Here is a 17898-nt window from a genome sequence, read left to right on the forward strand (position 1 = left end):
GTTTTTCTTTGCAGAAATTAATTTAGCGTTTTATTCCGGTTTCCTTAACCCGCTTACCAGATACATGTTTTTTTCGTCGCAGAAACTAATTTACTTACTTTTAGAGTTTTATTTTAGCTCCCTGACTTCTCCCGATGTGATGTCAGGTGTTGCAGTGTCCCCACTGAACGGGGACTTGTCATTTTGAGACTGTCCTGAACAGCCTTCATTAACTCAGCTGTGCAGGAGAACCCTCCCATGGAAATACAGATGTGACCCATCCGGACAAAATGTTCCATCTCTTTGTCCACGTGATAATTCTTATATCAACTGTGCCATCTCAAAATTTTATTTTTTACATTAGGGTTTGTGACAAGTTTCTTAGTTTACTGTCAGCCCCTTCTGTTTGTGCTTTTCCACACCTACTGCCACGTCAGAATAAAAAACCTTCCCCCCTAACACTGTTAGAGTGAGAAAAGCTGTTATATAAACGTACATAGAAAATAAAATTACAGTGAACGTACTTCAGGTAAGGCTGCAGAAGTGTTTACAAAGCCCAAATTAGAGAATAAAAAAGGGAGGATAAATTCTTATCGTCCCAAGGCTGTATTTAGAATTTGTGATTAAAAGCTGAAGGTTTCTACACAGGCAGAGGAGAGGATCATCAGCGTAAAGTCTGAGTAATACATCCACATTAGTTCTTCAGTCATAGAATCATAAAATGTCAAGGGGTTGGAATGGACCTTAAAGATCATCCAGTCCCAGGCCCCTGCCATGGGAAGGGACATCTCCCACCAGACCAGGCTGCTCAAGGCCTTATCCCACCCGGCTGTGAGCACTGCCAGGGATGGGGCAGCCACAACTTCTCTGGGCAAACTGTGCCAGGGCCTCCCCACCCTCACAGGAAAAAACCCTCTTCCTAACACGTAACCTAATCTTCCCCCCTTTCAAGCCGTCTGTTCAATCTCCCAACTTACCTATCACACTCACCAAAACCGCATTTTTTATGGTACAGCGGGAAGCCCCGAACCCCCCCGGCAGGGCCGCACTCACCTGCTCCCCGCCCTGCCCTCCGCGTTCCCCGCGCGGGCCCCGCCGTGACCCGCGGCCGCTCCCCCCGTCCCTCCCTCACGTCCCGGCGGGGCGGGGCCGGCGCTGCCGCTGTGATGGCGTCGCGGGCGCTGCGCGCGGAGGCGCAGCCGCTGCGGTGCCGATAGAGAGCGGAGCGGCCGGGCCGGGCATGGAGAGCCTGGCGCAGCCCCCGCCGCCCCCGGGCTCGCTGCAGACGGGCGGCGGGGGCGCTGCCGGCCGGCTCCGCCTGGGAGAGGCGGCGGCGGGCGGCGAGGGCGGCTGCGGGGAGGCCGAGGAGGGCGGCGGGCGGCGCAGCCCTTCCCCTCCGCCGGCCCCCGCTCCCGCCGCGGCCGCTCACACCGCGTCCCCCGCCCGGGCCGCGGAGGACGGCGCGGGGCTGGCGGTGCCCGAGAGCCCCGGGACGGCGCCCGGCTCGGAGAGCGGTCCCGCGGGAGCCGGCTCCGGGAGCAGCGGCGCTCCCAGCCCGCCGGGGGAGGAGTCCCGCAGCCTGGACTCGCTGGAGTCCTTCTCCAACCTGCACTCCTGCTGCCCGAGCAGCTCCGAGCTCAACAGCGACGCCGACGAGGCGGTGGTGGCCGGGGCCTCCTCGGGGGGCCCGGCGGCGGAGCCCGAAGGGGACAGGCCGGCGGCGGGCTCGCAGCTCCTGTCCGCCTCCAAGGAGCGCTTCCCGGGGCAGTCGGTCTATCACATCAAGTGGGTGCGCTGGAAGGAGGAGAACACGCCCGTCATCACCCAGAACGAGAACGGCCCCTGCCCGTTGCTGGCCATCATGAACGTGCTGCTCCTGGCCTGGAAGGTACCGGCGGGCGGGCGGGTGCCGTGGCGGGGCCGGGCCGGGCCGGGCGGGAGCGCTCGGGGCAGCGGAGCCAGCGCGGCGGGAGCGCAGCCGGGACACTTGGTGTTGTTTGGGACAACGACGTCATCGAGAAGGCTGGAGAGGGACTTCTGGCAAGGGCGTGTGGCGATAGGACGAGAGGGAATGGCTTCAAACCGAAGTAGGGCAGCGTTAGAATAAATGTTAAGGAGAAATCGTTTACTGCGAGGGTGGGGAGGCCCTGGCACACGTTGCCCACAGAAGCTGTGGCTGCCCCATCCCTGGAAGTGTTCAAGGCCGTGTTGGACGGGGCTCTGAGCAACCTGGTCTGGTGGAAGGTGTCCCTGTCCATGACTACAGGTGTTGGAACTAGGTGATCTTTAGGGTCTCTTCCAACCCAAACCATCCCATGATTCTTTCAAGAACATGCAGCTTTATTTTGGCTGTTAAGTACGTCTCACATGTAGAACTTGAAAAATAAATACTAGCTTGCAGTCTATTGCTTTTACTATTTAGATGCTGCTGTCATATATAGACTTACTTTGTTGCTGTCTTAAAACAGAAATAAAAATTCAGATGATGCTTCCTAAACTGAGCAGTATATGGTTTGCAGATATGTGCAGGTTCCTAGTAAGTACACGTTACTATTTAGAGCTCTGAAAACATAGGTGATATTTTTAGAAAATAGGTTAGTTTCATATAGTGAAGTGTATGCAGAGTTGTACGAAATGCAGAATTGCACCAAAGACAGATTTGTACAAGTAACTGCCTGAATAAAAGGGATACATTTGTACAGTTATGCAGCATAGATTGTATTTAAATTAATGAGTAAATCAGGTAGTGATCAAGTACAGCTTTGAGACTTGGAAGTTTTTGTGGTCAGTAGCCATTGTGGATGTGGACTTCCTGTAGTCTTAAGGTAATTTTTTTTATCTTTTAAGCAATTAAAATGTAAGATATAGTATAGTTATTAACATGTAGATGTGAAAAGGATATCTGTTGGAGAAGAGCTATGAGGTTGTGTGCCCTGCAAAACCAGGATGAGGGGCAGTTTTCAGGAAATGCTGGCAATTCAGCCTCAGAAGGTTGGGGGCTGATGAAGTGGAGTCATAGAATAGGAAAGCTTTATGGGAATAGCTTTTATGTTGTAGTAGCCAGGGGAAGAAATTTGGTATTGGAGGAGTAGAAGGTTGTTCACCTGTATAACAGGTGTCTTAGGAAAAGGTCAAACCGGAAATAACGTTACAAGAAGAAATGTGTTTAGAGGCAGGTAACTTTCCAAAAGATTAATGCTCTTGATTGAGTTAGTTTCTGCACATTTTCCTGAGCAGAATAGCTCATACAGCAGGAGGAAAACTGGGGGTACAGTGACTTAATATTTAAGCATCAGTGAAGGCACTACAGGGAAGTTGTGTGTGACTTTCTGTAGGTTCTGCCATCCTCAGGAGGGTGTGATGGTTGTCATGACTTCGGTATTAAACACTCACTTTCTGTGCTCCCTCTTTAATTCCTAGGGGTGACTGGAGGGCCTCAAAGAACTTACCATTTCTTACCATTTTGTGTGGTGGCAGGATTTTCCTTTTTATTCTTTGATTTAATTAAAGCATGTAAATGGGACAGCACTGGTCCTGTTGCTTGAATTTAAGTTTTTGGAGGTTTTGTTCCTTAGCATTCTTCCTTTGCCTCCTTGAATGCTCCTTCTGCTGCCCTCCATCCAGTATTTTAACTCACATCCTGCTTTGATCAAATACTACCTTAGTGAGAATTAAGGCAATATCCAGTTTTATAAATAAGTGAAAAACAAAATGCCTCTTGGGAGTGCCCTACTGCTTCTTATTGCTAGGATTACAGGAAGGGTTTTCTATAGTTCTGTCCGTTTGTGTAAAACCTCAGCAGAATTTACATGAGTTGCAGACAGGCAGCTAAACTGGTGAAACCATAATCACATGACTTATTATTTATAGGCTTGAGGGGTTTCCTGATAGTTGGTCATGTATTGTCCTTGCTTATAATCGATTTTTCCTAGTCAGTGCCTCTCGAAATTAGCCTTTTTTGCCCCGTTTATAGTCAAGAACTCTGTTGACAGGGTGTCAGGCTTATTGGCAGCTCATCTGTAGTCACTGGCAGTAGCTCACTACATACAAAGGCTGAGGATGGACATCCACCTTCTTCTTGCTCCTCTTGAACCAAGATGAACACTATAATTTGGGAACAAGGAAGCAGACCAAAAGATGGAAGTAGGCAAAAGCAGAGTGAGAATATGATAGGATATGTTAAGTGAAAAGAAGCTGTGTGTAAGGGGAGAAAATGCAATAAGGAAGAGGTGAGGAGGGGAAATGGAATCACAACAGGGAGTAACAAGTTAAACAGTTATGCTTTGGGCTCTCTTCCCTATATCAGCCATCATCTTTCCTTCTCAGAACTCTGTCCTGACAAGGTTGAGAGTTCTGGTCATCCTGTGGGGAGGTGTGGTCTCAGATAATATCAGTGCAATACTGGTTTGGCAGTGGGGTTTTTGGAAATTCTGAAATAGCAGCACCCACTGGGACTGTTCAAATTCCTTTTTGATAACACCAGGTTTTGGAACTAAACTTGTGATAAAACTGCTACCTTTCTTTTATCCACTACTTTCAAAGGGTACGTAAAACTTGGAGGTGGTAGATTGCAGAAGCTATACTTTTAAATATTAAAATTGTGAAATTGCTTTTCTTTTGAAGTGTTTTTGTAGCCTGCCTGTGTAACTTGTCGTTCAGCCTGTAGGAGATAGAAGGACATTTCTGTAACACTTCCGTAGCAGAACTCCTCTGCTCTAAGTAAGAAGAAAACAAAAGCAGTATGATACCAACTTAGTAGAGTAGGTGTTGTGCAAAACAGCGTGGTAACCTTTTAGACTGGTGTGATGGAAATGAAAGCAGAAGTAGAGTATTGAAACAAACATTTTAAAATGTATATACAAGCATGAGTTGTCTCCTCTGATGCGGAGTAGCGTAGCACACTGTTTTTTAGCTGATTTAAATCTGGAGACTGCTCAGTTTTTGCTCAGGCCTGTGGTGTGCTATGTAGTTGAGCCTAGCAATGAAAAACCTTTTTAAAGTGCTTTTTGTGATTTTTTTAGGTGTAGTTCATGCAACATTTTCTGGTAACTCCTGGCACTGCTTTAAGCTGTAAGTTTGTGTGGGGGTAGCCCTTCTCAGGATGTACTCCATGGCAATCATCAGATGCTAAAAGCTTAATAAGGGTGCTGTGTGATTCCACTCTGTGCTTCTTAGGTAGAATGTGACATCATGTAGCTGAGGAACTCTGTGAAACTTAACACGTTGCACAGGAATTACATATCTGAAATGTCTAGGGAAGAGAGAAACAAATCATTTTTAAACATAAAATAAACCAAAGGGAAAATGCAATGCAATTCAAATATAAATAATATTAATACTGTCTTGAGAAGTGAGTGCGTATGGACTGTCTTGTCCTTATGTAGGAGAATAACGCCAGTAGCATATTTGACAGTGTGTTTGAAAGTTTTTTTCTATCACAGTCCTCTCAACAAATGGGAGGAGCTGTGTTCCCTACGTGCCAAGTTCTACTACAATTTTGGTAACTTTTGGAACTGTATGAATTACCTATTTAGGCGATTGTAACAATTATGTAAGTAAATGTTATATAACCACTCGCGCTTAAGTGTATCCAAACCGAGGTGCAGTAAAAAATTCTGGTTGGAAACCTATAGTTTCAGGTTCTCATAAAAATGGCCTCTTTTCAGAGGAGCTGAAGTACAGTGTGCTCCTGCTGATATCCACTTCATGTGTCGGAGCCTGCAGTGGTGGTGCCTGCTCTGAGGTCTGGCACTGGCCCTTCACACGTGATCTGCTCGCTCTGGTTCCTGGGCTGGAGCTCCGGATGGCCTCGGTTTGCACAGATTGCTCGCATGGGCTGGCCCAGGCTCCGGAGGAGCTGCCGGTGAGCTGCTGATGGATGCTCAGAAGGGGCCTTGGCAGCCTCCTCCCGGCATCTGTGGGATGAGCTGAGCCCACAAATCAGTAGGACTGGAGCTGTGCCTTCTCCAGAACAGGAAACCTGCTCTGAGGGGCTGGAGGAAACCTGGCGGAGTGGAGCGTTCAGGATGTCAGCGGCAGCACACACTGGCAGGCTGTCGTGTGACAAGTTTATGAAGCTGTTCCTGCAAGGCAGGGGGTGCATATTTGCAGAGAGTATTAATTGTATTTTTGCCAAGGCTGCTTTCCTTACCTCTCCTGGAACACTGAATTCAGAGGAGTTGCATGTTTTAGATAAACATGTTTTGAGACTACAATATAAGTCTCACATAAGGCTTATTATATAAGCCGTTAGAAGTTTGCTTGGTCCCTTTCTACATCCGTAGTATTTTTGGAAGTGTTATCTTCTGTGCAGGATTATATCACTTAATTTTTTTTTTAAGCCCTTTTGAAATTTGGGAGAATGTAGGGGAAAATCAGTATTACATAGATTTTGGGTTTGTAGTCTAGTTCCTAGAAACTGTACAAGTTGTATTAGACAATCTGTTCCAAATGAAAATTTGTTTACCAGTCTTGTCTTTTGATTAAAAAGGTGTCTCAGCTGTATGTCACATGGTAGGTGGGTGAGGAGGATTAAGATTCCCACTCCTGAGTGTGGGAAGTGAAGAGTAACTAGAGTTAGGAAGAGACATCAGGGCAAAAGACCAGGAAGCTGCAGTAGAGGGATACAGGAAATGGGTGGGAATTGAGGAAATTCATTTTTCCTACAATGTGAAATTAATGTAAAGTCTAGCAACTGAACATTGAAACCTATTGAGAAAATGTGCCCCTCAAAATAATAGATTATGGACAACAGCAGCTTTCACTACTGTTGCTTACATTGTTTTTTTTCTGTTGTCTGGAGAATTATTGTGGTTCTCTATGATTTTTCACTCTCTCATGAGTTTTAAGGTGTTTTTCTTTCCCATTTCCACTTCACTGTACGCTTCCTGTAGTCTAAGTGCTCCCAGTGAAGCTCTGAACAGTTGGGAAATGTCATGTTCTCTCTATATCCTTAAGTCAGCTCTGTTCAGAAGTACTTAAAACTGTGTGGAAACCCCATTAACCCACTTTAAAGGTGTGATCAAGGTCCCATGACACATGCCAGCCCTGAAATTATGCCATGAAATAAGCAATTAACTTTGTTTAGCATTTAATCAAGCAGTTAATTTTGAGACTGGCTTGTTAAAATATCCAACTTTGAGAGAGATCCTGCAGATACGAGTGAAACCACTTCGCTTTGGTTCTGCGGGAAAAAAGTAAATTCTTAGCATTACAGTTGTGAGGCAGAATTCCAGTCGTTAGCCAGTTTTCCTTCCTGCTCATTTTCCTTCCTGTTATCCTGGCACATCTGTGCTGTTTGTGGTCCCAGCACCACTGCAGGCACGGCTGGTGTGGGTGATGCTGTTCTGTGCTGTGACAGTGCTGTGCCTTAGGAGCTGAACTGAGCCAGACCCAGCTCAGGGCTGTGCCCAGCTTAGTGTTTGCTAAGAATGCTGCCAATCCAAACAGGAAGTTTAAGAAGCAGCTTTTTAAACCTACAGTCCTGTTGTTTACATGGCTCACTAGATTATATTTATGTGAATACTCAGTGTGAATATTATGAACAGGATCAAAGATCATGAAAGTCTTTAGCCTATTGAGTATTAGTTTTGGGAAGAGGTTAAGAAGTTTTGTAAATTACAATCAGTTGTCACTCATTTAATACATGTTTTTTAAAAAAACACGTGCCTATGTATGCATGACTGATTTTTCTGCTTGTTTAATTCATATAATTTTAAAATTGGGGGGTTTTTATAAGTAGAACTAATTAAGCCTTCTTATGAATTTATGCTTCTCTGTTTTTCTGCTTTACAAACAATTACTTTCTTTCCCTTCCTTTCCCATATCCCAATACTATCAGCTTCTTTCTGTGCTCACCATGTACGGGTTGATCAATGTGTGGCTTATGCTGTGTGGCCTGTTCTGCCCCAAGTATGGGCATATTTCTTAGCCGGAGTATGAGTAACTAGGCCATATTAACTTGGGTCTCTTTCTTCTTCCAAATTTAATGAAACTTCATCTGTTTAACACATTTGCCTTTTGTCAAATATGATTAAAATTGGTAAGACAGATTTAGCCCAATCAGACCTCATTTTCCCTCTCAAGTTATTAAAATAGCTTAGTTTTCAGACTGAAAACCCTCTTCATCACAATGTGGACAGTGCGGTGTGTTGCTGTACTGTATTTCTGAGTTTGGGATGCTGCATCAAAGGCTTTATGTGTATTGCTCTTCCATCTCATGGTTCTCTACTTCCTCTCCACAACCAGCAAAGTAGTTGGAGCCTATTAAATCTTAAACATGAGTTAACAGTCTCACCTCATGTCTTTCTATTTCAAGATGTCATGTATTTCTATGTGTCAAGGAGAGTGGTGATTGGTGTTGAGGAACTTGATAAAAAATTCCCAATAAAATAAATACTAGACTTTCTAGACTTTCAGTGGTAAGATGTTGGAGAGTGATAGGATGAGAAGGTTAAAAACTGAAGAGAGAAATTAAAAATTAACCCCCCCAAAAAACCAACCCCAAACCCTAGAAAAATAAAATTCATATTTGTGCAGATAAAAATTGAGCACACTGCGGTTAAAGACAGTATCCTTCCTTCAGGTTGCCAGAAATATGTCTTTGTATGTGTTGGTGCTTTGGCTGTTACTGCAGTGAGATCTGTAAATGGAAGTGTGCAACCAAAACATGTACCCAGGGTGATGGATGGAGGAGTTTTAAGAAGCTTTTAGCTTTAGCTCTGCTGCCAAGGTGTTTGGTTTTAGGTGATGATGGTGGGAATAGGTGAGGCAAGGGGGAAATGGAAGCTTCACCACCGAGTTCATGTGTCTGCTGTGCTCTGTGTGGAGTTAAACCAAACCATTGAAATGTGAGTGCAGGATGAGGGGCTGGGAGGTCGTTTCCTTGTACCTGAACGAGTCTTTGGGTTCCGCGGCTCAGCAGCTCCTGCCACCAGATCCTTTACAAACTTAGTATGCAGGAAGCTTTTGAGTTAGTACTCAGTTAAGAATTATAATGCAGGAGAGAGTCAAAGACTTTCCTGAGGAAAGTGACATTTCCTTAACTATGTGTGGCCACACTTCCCAGTCTGTTAATTCTGGGTGCTTGCAGTTAAACCACTGCAGTGAGTGGTGTGAGCTCCTGGGAAGTGGAGGGGGAGGCTGGAGAAATGTTTTGGTGGGAGCACGGAGCACTGTGCAGAGAGCTGTAGGTGAGACAAAGTGCTGTGTGCATGTGGTTTTTCTGAAAACCAAAGTGCCTTTTTTTAATCTGTTCTCGTAGCTGTTATTTAGTAGATGTCTTGGGAATGTTCTCAGTCCCAGTACACTGATGGCCTTATAAATTGGTGAGGCAAATGTAATCACAACTCTTCCATCTAGAAATGCCATGTTGATGCTTTCTAAATTGCAGTGTTTTGGCATTTTAAAGAAAATATACTTTTACTTTCACAGATTAAGCTGCCACCAATGATGGAAATCATAACGGCTGAACAGCTGATGGAATACTTAGGTTAGTAATTACAATAAATTGTATTCACTTGTATATTATACTTTATAGTGAGTAAAAATGTAGAATTGTTTTATTTACTGTTTTATTCAGCTTTACTTGAACTCCTGATCCAAGAAAACTACTTACAATATTCAGTTATTCCAGAAGTTTTCTGTCCTGCTTTCCTATGTGGTTACTCTAGTGATGCAGTTGCTATGGCTTAATACACCAACACATTGGTAGATTTAAACTTACTTATGTCTCTTATATTGTTGTTTTGTTATAGTTGACAGAATGTAGTAAGTCAACTGTGTCTTTAATTGTCTGCAGTAACTCTAATCCTTGGAAATGTGACCCAATTAAAATAACAGGGGAAATTAATGTAGTCAATGATTGGGGTCTCATTTACAGGCACTACTCTGTTATCACGGTCAGTGTTCAGCAAAATTGCAGCTCTTTCTATCTGACAGGGCTGTAACTTCAATACTCCCCATGACCCAGCTGTTAAAAGTGCAGCTGTGATAGTACTTAAGCTGTAGGTACCTCAGTTCTTTCCCTTTGTAGCCTAACAAATATAAAATGTTTGAACTTAATAGACTAGGTTTGATTTTTTTTTTTTAAGTGTGAGAAGAAACCTTACTATATTTTCTTTTTTTTCCTTTTGTTTGTAAAGAATGTAGCTTGTTCTTTACAGAAGCAAATCACTGAAACTTCTGGTGGAAAAAAAAAGTTAACTACATAATTAAAAAAAAATTCCTAAGAAATCTTTTGGCCTGTGTCTAAACATTTCTTGTAATTGTGTTGATAGAATAACACTGTCTGAAGTCACTGCATAATTCCAGTGTGTATTCTTTCTTGAAGGCATATATTAGCTTCTGGAATTATCTTATTAAATTGAATAACAAAATTATGTGCTCAAATTACTTAGATTCCTATTCAGTCAACAGGATTAGCAGTTGCCTCACGGTTCTTCTTCAGCTGAAAAAAAAAAAACAAACCAAACAAAACAGACTTCAACCACTTTTAACTTAAAAGATTATAAATTAGGAAACCTATAATGATATTTTTCTTTGAGTAGAAACATTTTTTTAGTAGTGGAGCAACAGAATAAATACAAAAAACATTGTAATAAAATCTGGAAGATGTGGTAAATCTTGAACCCCAGTGTGTTGATTCACATTTGTGTTGTAGACAAAGATGGAATGCAGGTGTTGTGGTTCAGCCCCAGGCAGCAGCCAGGCCTCAGCAGCCACTCACCTACTCCCCCACCAGGAGGATCAGGGAGAGAACTGGAAGCCAGACAATTTGTGGGTTGAGATGAATTTTAATAGGGAAAGCAAAGCAAAAGCAGGGATTAATTCACTGCTTCCCATGGGCAGGTGTTCAGCCTCTCCAGGAGAGCAGGGCCCCCTCACGCGTAACGGTGACTTGGGAAGACAAACACCATCACCCCAAATGTCCTCCCCCTGCCTCCTTCCCCCCTTTATACACTGAGTGTGATGCCATATGGTCTGGAATATCCCTTTGGTCAGTTGGGGTCACCTGTCCCAGCTGTGTCTCCTCCCAACCTCCCATGAATCCCTAATTTCCTTGCCAGTGTGGCAGGAGCAAAAGCAGCAAAGCCCTTGGCTCTGTGTAAGCCCTGCTCAGCAATAACAAAACCATCTCTATTATCATCCCTGTGTTGAGCACAAATCCAAAACAGCCCCATTCCAGCCACTGGGAAGACAGTTAATTCTATACCAGGCAAAACCAGCACAACAAGTTTTGTAGAATTATTGGTGTCTGAAACATATGCCAAAACATTCCTAGTATCACTCAGCAGAAGTGGTTGCCTTTTTAAATTGTGTTATGGAATTACATATTTTACCATGAACAGTTTGACCTTTCTGTGTTTTTAAGTTAAGGCACAGAGGGAGGTAAATTTCGGAACAATTAAGGGATTATGAAATGCTGCTTTAGTAACAATGTTGGCCATTAGAATTAATTTCTTAATATGGTTTTAATATGGTTTTTATACTCATATTTTACTCCATAATTATGATTCAGGTTATGAAACAATGCTATCTCATTACATTGGTAGAAAATTTCAGTGATGGTATTTGTTATCAGTCAGCTTCGTTCAGAAGTGTTCATAGAACTGTTGAAGCTTTGAGTATGGAATAAATTTAATTTTTTATTTTTTCTTTAGGAGACTATATTCTTGACGCAAAACCTAAAGAGATATCTGAAATTCAAAGACTTAACTATGAGCAGGTAAGGAGCTGCTCCTAAAATACACTTGCTTATGTCTGAGGAAACTAAAACTTTTTCTCACCTAGGATTTATCACCTTGTTAAAAAACAGAAGCATGTAAACCATTGTTTGTAGTGTCTTGTTTTATATATATTTTATTTATATATACTTCGATTAGTGCTCAGTATGTGTTAACAGAAGAAATGATATTTTTTTGGCCTGTTATGAATATAAGAATTTGGAGTTTATTGAGGAACTGTAACACAAAGGTACAAATAAAAGTATATAAGAGGGTGGTTGCTTTTTGAAGTCTTCTCTTACAAGTCTTCAGTGTGATCTGCTCTGTGGTGCCTGCTAGAGTTTCTCTGAGGGTGTAAACTGAGCAAGAGAAAGGTCTTGTTCTTAATAGTGATGGACAAAAAGAGATTAATTCCACGTTATGAAAGGCAATATTATTTGAACTGACCACTGTTTATCATCAGGGAAGTCTTTCTATGCTAAAGATAATGCTGTTAGTTTAAAAAAATATTGATGCAGTGCATACTATCTTGGAGCAAGTTTTTGAAGCTCTGTCTGTAGTCATGGCTGGTTTTTTGGTTACTCATGGAAAAGTGATTTGAGTTTTTTATAGGTGGTAGGTTTCAAGCTAGTTCTGTTTATTATTCAGTCTTTTTTTTCTTGCTCTTACTCAGTGTTGAAAAACCAAATGGAGTAACTTGGGATTGATTTGTGTCAAATTATAGGAATCACTTTTGTAATAACAAAATTGACTGGTTTTTTGCACACAGTTCTGGGCTGCAGAAGGTTTATAGCTATAACCAACATACAAGAGGGTGATGAAAACTATATGCCTGGTGAAAGTACAACCTCTGTAGCTTTCTTATGCTCAAAGATATGGGTTTACTACATATATGTCACATACCTTAAATATCTCATTGTAATTTTAAAGAAGCCTTCTGTTCTGGGAATCTTCTAAGTTGTTTTGAAGGTGCAGAAATAGCTAAAGTAGAAATGATACTGTTGAAAATGTAGGGAGAAACTTCTGTGGTTTTCTGGTCAGTTTGATGTAATCCTGCTTCATTTGCAAAGTAAACATTACAAAATAAATGCAACTATTGTCTGTAGATGTATGATCTGAATTTGTGATGACTAGTGCTGATTTACTATAGACTTCCTATTCTTTTAGCAGAGTAAGAGTGTAAACAAATTTCTTTCAAAATACCCCTGATAGTTGTGTTTTTTTCATGCTTGATATCTGGTCCCTACTAATGACATGCACTTGTTCAGGTGGTTTGCTTTGCTATTATAATGATAAAAACTTTCTTAAAGAAAGTCTGAGCTAGTCTTGAGAATTACTTATAAATCTTGCTAAATTCTAAATCTTGTGACAGCAAAATTGTCAGTAGGATGAAGCCACATGTATTGAAGTAGAGGGAGCTTTTACCTTCCTGGTAACAGAACATTGACAGAACAATGCAGTTAAAGGGTTGCAAGCATTAAAACTCTCTCATTCATTGTAACCATGCTCAAATGCAGGTACTGGATCAGAAGACAACAGAGGCAACTGTCTCTAACCATCTTAATGGTTATTAGAGACCAGTTAACTTGGTCTGTGAATCTTTTGTGTCTCCATCTCCTGTCCAAACTGTATTTCTGGGTTTTGTCATGGTTTTTGTTCTTATTGTTGCAAACCTGAATTCCTCTTAAGCAACAGAATGTTGCAAAACCCAACAAAACCCCAAACAAACAACGAACAAAAAGTGCCTCAGTTTCCCTGCATTTTTTGCACATACTTTCTAATCATACTCTTTGTGGAATCTTCTCACTTGGTGGAAAATTCTTTTTCCTGCATGTCAGGAAATTTTCTTGTCTGTTGGTTCGAGAGAACTGTCTCACAAAGCACTTTTTCTTTGGCTCATCTTTGCTTTGTGTGATTGGCTCTTCATAACCTGATAATTCTCCTTAGGATTCCATTGGGATCAATGCTGTAATAAGTGCTACTTTCATGACTTGTTTCCACAGTAGAATCTACAGGCCATTTAAAGGTCTGCCCAAAATAAGATAGCAAACTTTTCTTATGAAACAGAAAAAAATCAGAGTCTTAATTATTTGTCACTTTTAAGTACTGAACCCTGAAATTAGAATTGGCAGGTAGATCTGTGTAGATCTTTGTTTTGTTCATTTATTATGTAGTGGCAAGTATTTCAGCTTGACTTATAAGGCAGGACTTAAAGGGGAGGAGAAACCTCAAGAAAAGTCCCTTGGAGCTTCCCTTATAATTCAGTTTTCTTGCCAACATCTGGCTTGTGCCTATGGGAAATAGAGCTAAAAGCAACAGGAGCTGCCTAAAAGCAGCTTATGGGTGTAGAAGAAGAAACAGTCAGATACAGTTGATTGGGGGGAGAATTCTTATTTTTCAGATATCTTCTGGCACAATGAGAATGAATTACGTAAATAAGCATTGAAACAACTGTTTAGGTGATTTCCCCTTCTGTACAATTTTTTTGAAGTGTTGAATTGATTAGGAGTGATTAAGAGTTGCAAGAGTAACCATCAAGTGTCCAAAGCTCTGTTTGGTCATCTGTTTTTTCTCTTTCTGCTGTCAGAACATGAGTGATGCCATGGCAATTCTCCATAAGCTGCAGACGGGTCTGGATGTCAATGTGAAGTTTACGGGTGTTCGAGTGTTCGAATACACACCTGAATGCATCGTGTTTGATCTTCTTGATATCCCCTTGTACCACGGGTGGTTAGTGGATCCTCAGGTAACTCCTTTTTTTATTAATAACTCAGAGTATAAGTTATTGGGAATGTTATTCGTGGGAGGGGAACGTTTTAGATTTTTAACGAGTCAATGATGATTATGGTAATGGATTTTTTAAATCTAGTGAGAAAAACTGAGGAGGGAATACAGACTGTGTGTGTTTTTTAGTGCAGGAACTTTGCAGAGCCCAGGTCTATTGTCAGACTACTTGAAAAGCCTTCTATGACTGTAAATGAGAATTGTTTTTCTGAGGGAGATAAGTCACCAGACACAGCATCCCAGTCGTAGTTTTTGGAGGCTTATTAGAGAACACTTGGGAGGAATGCAAGGTTACTTTCCTCCTTTCTTTAATTCTGATTTACTAGGCACTACTTTTGAGAAATGAGGACTGTAGAATTGATTGGAGAGAACTGCATGTTTAACAAACATATAATTTACTTTTAATTATATTATTTAATACACAGGACAGTGGTACCGTTTAATTAGGGGAATACTGGTGAGTTTGGCTGGAATAATCTGACTCAGATTTTTTTCATGCCTTGTTGGTGAGAGTCGCTGTTCTCTTACCCCTTGGAGTCCCCCTTGGCCCCAACTGATCTCTCCTCCATCTACTTTAGCAACAGCTTTTGATGCTAAGGGTTAACTGAAAGATTTAACATGGGATCTGAAACAGCAAAATATGTAACACTCTGGGCTAAAACTTTTTGGTCTAGTAAATACTAGACCAAAGGGGGATAACATCCTCTCTTTGAACTCTTATTTTCTTACGAGTAATTGCCATAGGCTTGCAGTTGTGTTCTGTCCTTCACAGAGGTAAGTTCTCTGTTCTGTGTGCTGTTCCTTCCTGCTCCAGGTTGCTGACATAGTAAAAGCAGTTGGTAACTGCAGTTACAATCAGCTGGTGGAGAAGATAATTTCTTGTAAACAGTCAGACAACAGTGAACTGGTTAGTGAAGGTGGGTAACATTTTTTATGCTTTATTAAAGTAGCCTAACAAATCCAAGTTACATATTTTTCATGTGGATCTTGTTATGTAGAGATACAGGTGTGAAGAGCTGCATTCTGCCTGCTGAGCTTCTTTCCCTGGGCTGGCAGACGGCACTGTGCTTGTCCTCTAAACTTCTCTGATGCAATTTCTGAAACAAGAATCAGCTGCATTCCCTTGATCTATTCAGTGTACTTTTTCAAAAGCGTGAGAGAACTTCCCTTTATGAAAAGGTGGTATGGGCAGCATTCAGGTTGCAGCTCAGCTCTGCATTATCTCCTATAGTTAGAATATGAATTATATAGTATGTGACAACAAGGAAAAAAATCAGTAGTATTAGAAGTGGATACAGCACTTCTGAACATGAGAGGCTTCTCTACAATGCTGTGGTTTTAGAACTTTCAACTTGTTTTTTCCTCCCTGAACGTGTTCCCTTAGATTTGTGGCAATATGGAGGCATCTTAGTGGGGGGGGAGATAGGAAAAATACTACTGTTGTAACCAGCTTTTATATTAGCAAGTGTGGACCAGACACATAACATTGTGTATTGCTTTTGTAGGGTTTGTTGCTGAGCAATTCCTAAATAACACAGCTACACAATTGACATACCATGGACTGTGTGAGTTGACTTCAGCTGTCCAGGAGGGAGAACTTTGTGTGTTCTTCAGGAACAACCATTTTAGCACCATGACCAAATACAAGGTATATTCAACATTCTTGTCTTTACTGTTGTGTTTTGTGTTCTTGCTTCAAAGCAAATCTGGATTTTTCCCCTGTCCTGAGGTAGAGATAAATTCCAGTTTGTTACATGTAAATATGGCTTACAGTGAATGTAAGGTCTGTGGCAAACGTTACTTATGAATTATTGATTACAGTGTTTTAGATACCAGGATCCATTATTGCTTTAAATCTTCTTGTAGCTCTTCCCTTTATGTTCAGTTTGCTGCCTGTGTTAACTCTTTGTGCTTATGTGTAATGACATACACTTCTTAGATGGCTTAAATTTACTTGCAGTTTGTGATTGGCAATGATAAGGTTTAATTTACTGAATTTCTTGTTTCTGAGGATCTAAAACTTTGCTTTACATTTGGGCCAGTAGATGAATAGCTCCATCATGGTGTTCAAAATACCAGATGTTTGGAGAAGTTGAGATGAGCTACAATATCTGTTCCCTTTGTTAGGGAAGAGATTATTTTTTAATCTGAATCTGGAGAAGTAAAATGGTGGGAATTGTGAAAGGAGTATTCCCGGATACAAAAAGCAGGTGTCAACTTGGTTAGTGCTTCAGGAACTCCTTCTTCCATGGAATGGATGCCACTGCCTTGGCAAGTTTACAGTTACCTACTGAGCATCTTTGTTCTAAAACAACTTTGCCTTTACTAAGATCATAGTATATGAATTTTTACCTTTGTATAGAATTCTTGAAATTATATTTTGATTATGTTATTAAATAAGAATTTAATTTCAAGTATGCTTGTATTTGTGAAAAAAGAGAAGTGTGTGATGTGCAAAAAGGTAAAGGGCCCACTGGTTTTGCCATCTATTATGTGTAATGTCATGTATCTCATGTGAATGGCACTTGTTCATTTGTCCCTACTAGTCCTTTTTTCTCCCTCTGTTGATCTTGACTGTCAGTGCTTATCTTTGGCATTTTGAATAACTCCTTACAAGCTGAGTTAAAGGTCTGAATAGTCCTGATAAATAATGATTAACCCTACAGACAGGTAACAAATCTGGTTTTCTGGTTGTTCCTAGAGCACATCTGAGATCTGTTTTAAATCTTTGTACAGTGCCACTCTCCTAAAGCAGTAGGGCAGGTAAAAGGAGCTTTCTCCTCCCTTCCTCCATTTAAAAACCAAAAAGCTATGAAATGTGTCTGTTTATGGTCAAACATCATACTTCCTGAGGCAACTCATTTAAGTCACAATTTTAAGTATAGTTTTGGTTCTCTCCATTCTTCTAAATTTAGTTCTTGCAGTAACTGGTAGTAGTTTGTGAATCAAGCCTGTGCATTCTTTTATGCTTGCTTTTATGGTGGGGGATGAGGGCAGGGGGAACAACCCCAACCTCAAAGCCGTTTGGTTTTAAAAAGGAAAATACTAAATCAAAGTACAGCTGTACTTTCTGGATACAAATGGTACCTAGAGGTGCAGGATACCCCCTTTACTTCATCTAAAGGATATTCCAGGTAAAATATTTAAGGAAATCATGCCTTTTTGTGCTATTATTAAAACTTCTAAAATACTTATATTAAGTACAGTCAGTGAGTATCACTTTGACCTTGTGGATTATAAATAGACTGTTTTTGTAAGATGTAGACTGTTTGTAGTCTTCTGCAGCTCAGCATTTAGATTAAAGGCCCAAACTTGGTGTGTTTGTCTGTGCTTTATCATCTTCATAGTTGTAAGCATGTACTTCTCAGTTGAGGTCCTTTTTCCTTTAAGAAATAAAATGCAACACTTCAAT

At 41.3% G+C, this 17898-nt stretch overlaps 1 protein-coding gene across 2 annotated transcripts in view; it reads left to right on the forward strand.

Annotated features, from left to right (window-relative positions):
* Nucleotides 1-1166: 1166 nt before the first annotated feature.
* MINDY2 (MINDY lysine 48 deubiquitinase 2) overlaps nt 1167-17898 on the forward strand; it is a 30973-nt gene continuing 14241 nt past the window's right edge. The window contains exons 1-6 of one of the 2 annotated variants that reach the window (XM_027736940.2): nt 1167-1867; nt 9412-9469; nt 11640-11704; nt 14290-14448; nt 15301-15403; nt 15992-16134. In XM_027736940.2, the coding sequence (XP_027592741.1) occupies nt 1220-1867; nt 9412-9469; nt 11640-11704; nt 14290-14448; nt 15301-15403; nt 15992-16134 (1176 nt within the window). In that variant the 5' untranslated portion in view covers nt 1167-1219. The remainder of the gene's footprint in view (nt 1868-9411; nt 9470-11639; nt 11705-14289; nt 14449-15300; nt 15404-15991; nt 16135-17898) is intronic. The other variant, XM_027736941.2, reaches the window with a different exon arrangement.

The sequence above is a fragment of the Pipra filicauda genome, unplaced genomic scaffold, assembly GCF_003945595.2.
Source record: "Pipra filicauda isolate LSUMZ 115617 unplaced genomic scaffold, ASM394559v2 scaffold7_size6619720_pilon, whole genome shotgun sequence".
NCBI classification, from domain to species: Eukaryota; Metazoa; Chordata; class Aves; order Passeriformes; family Pipridae; genus Pipra; species Pipra filicauda.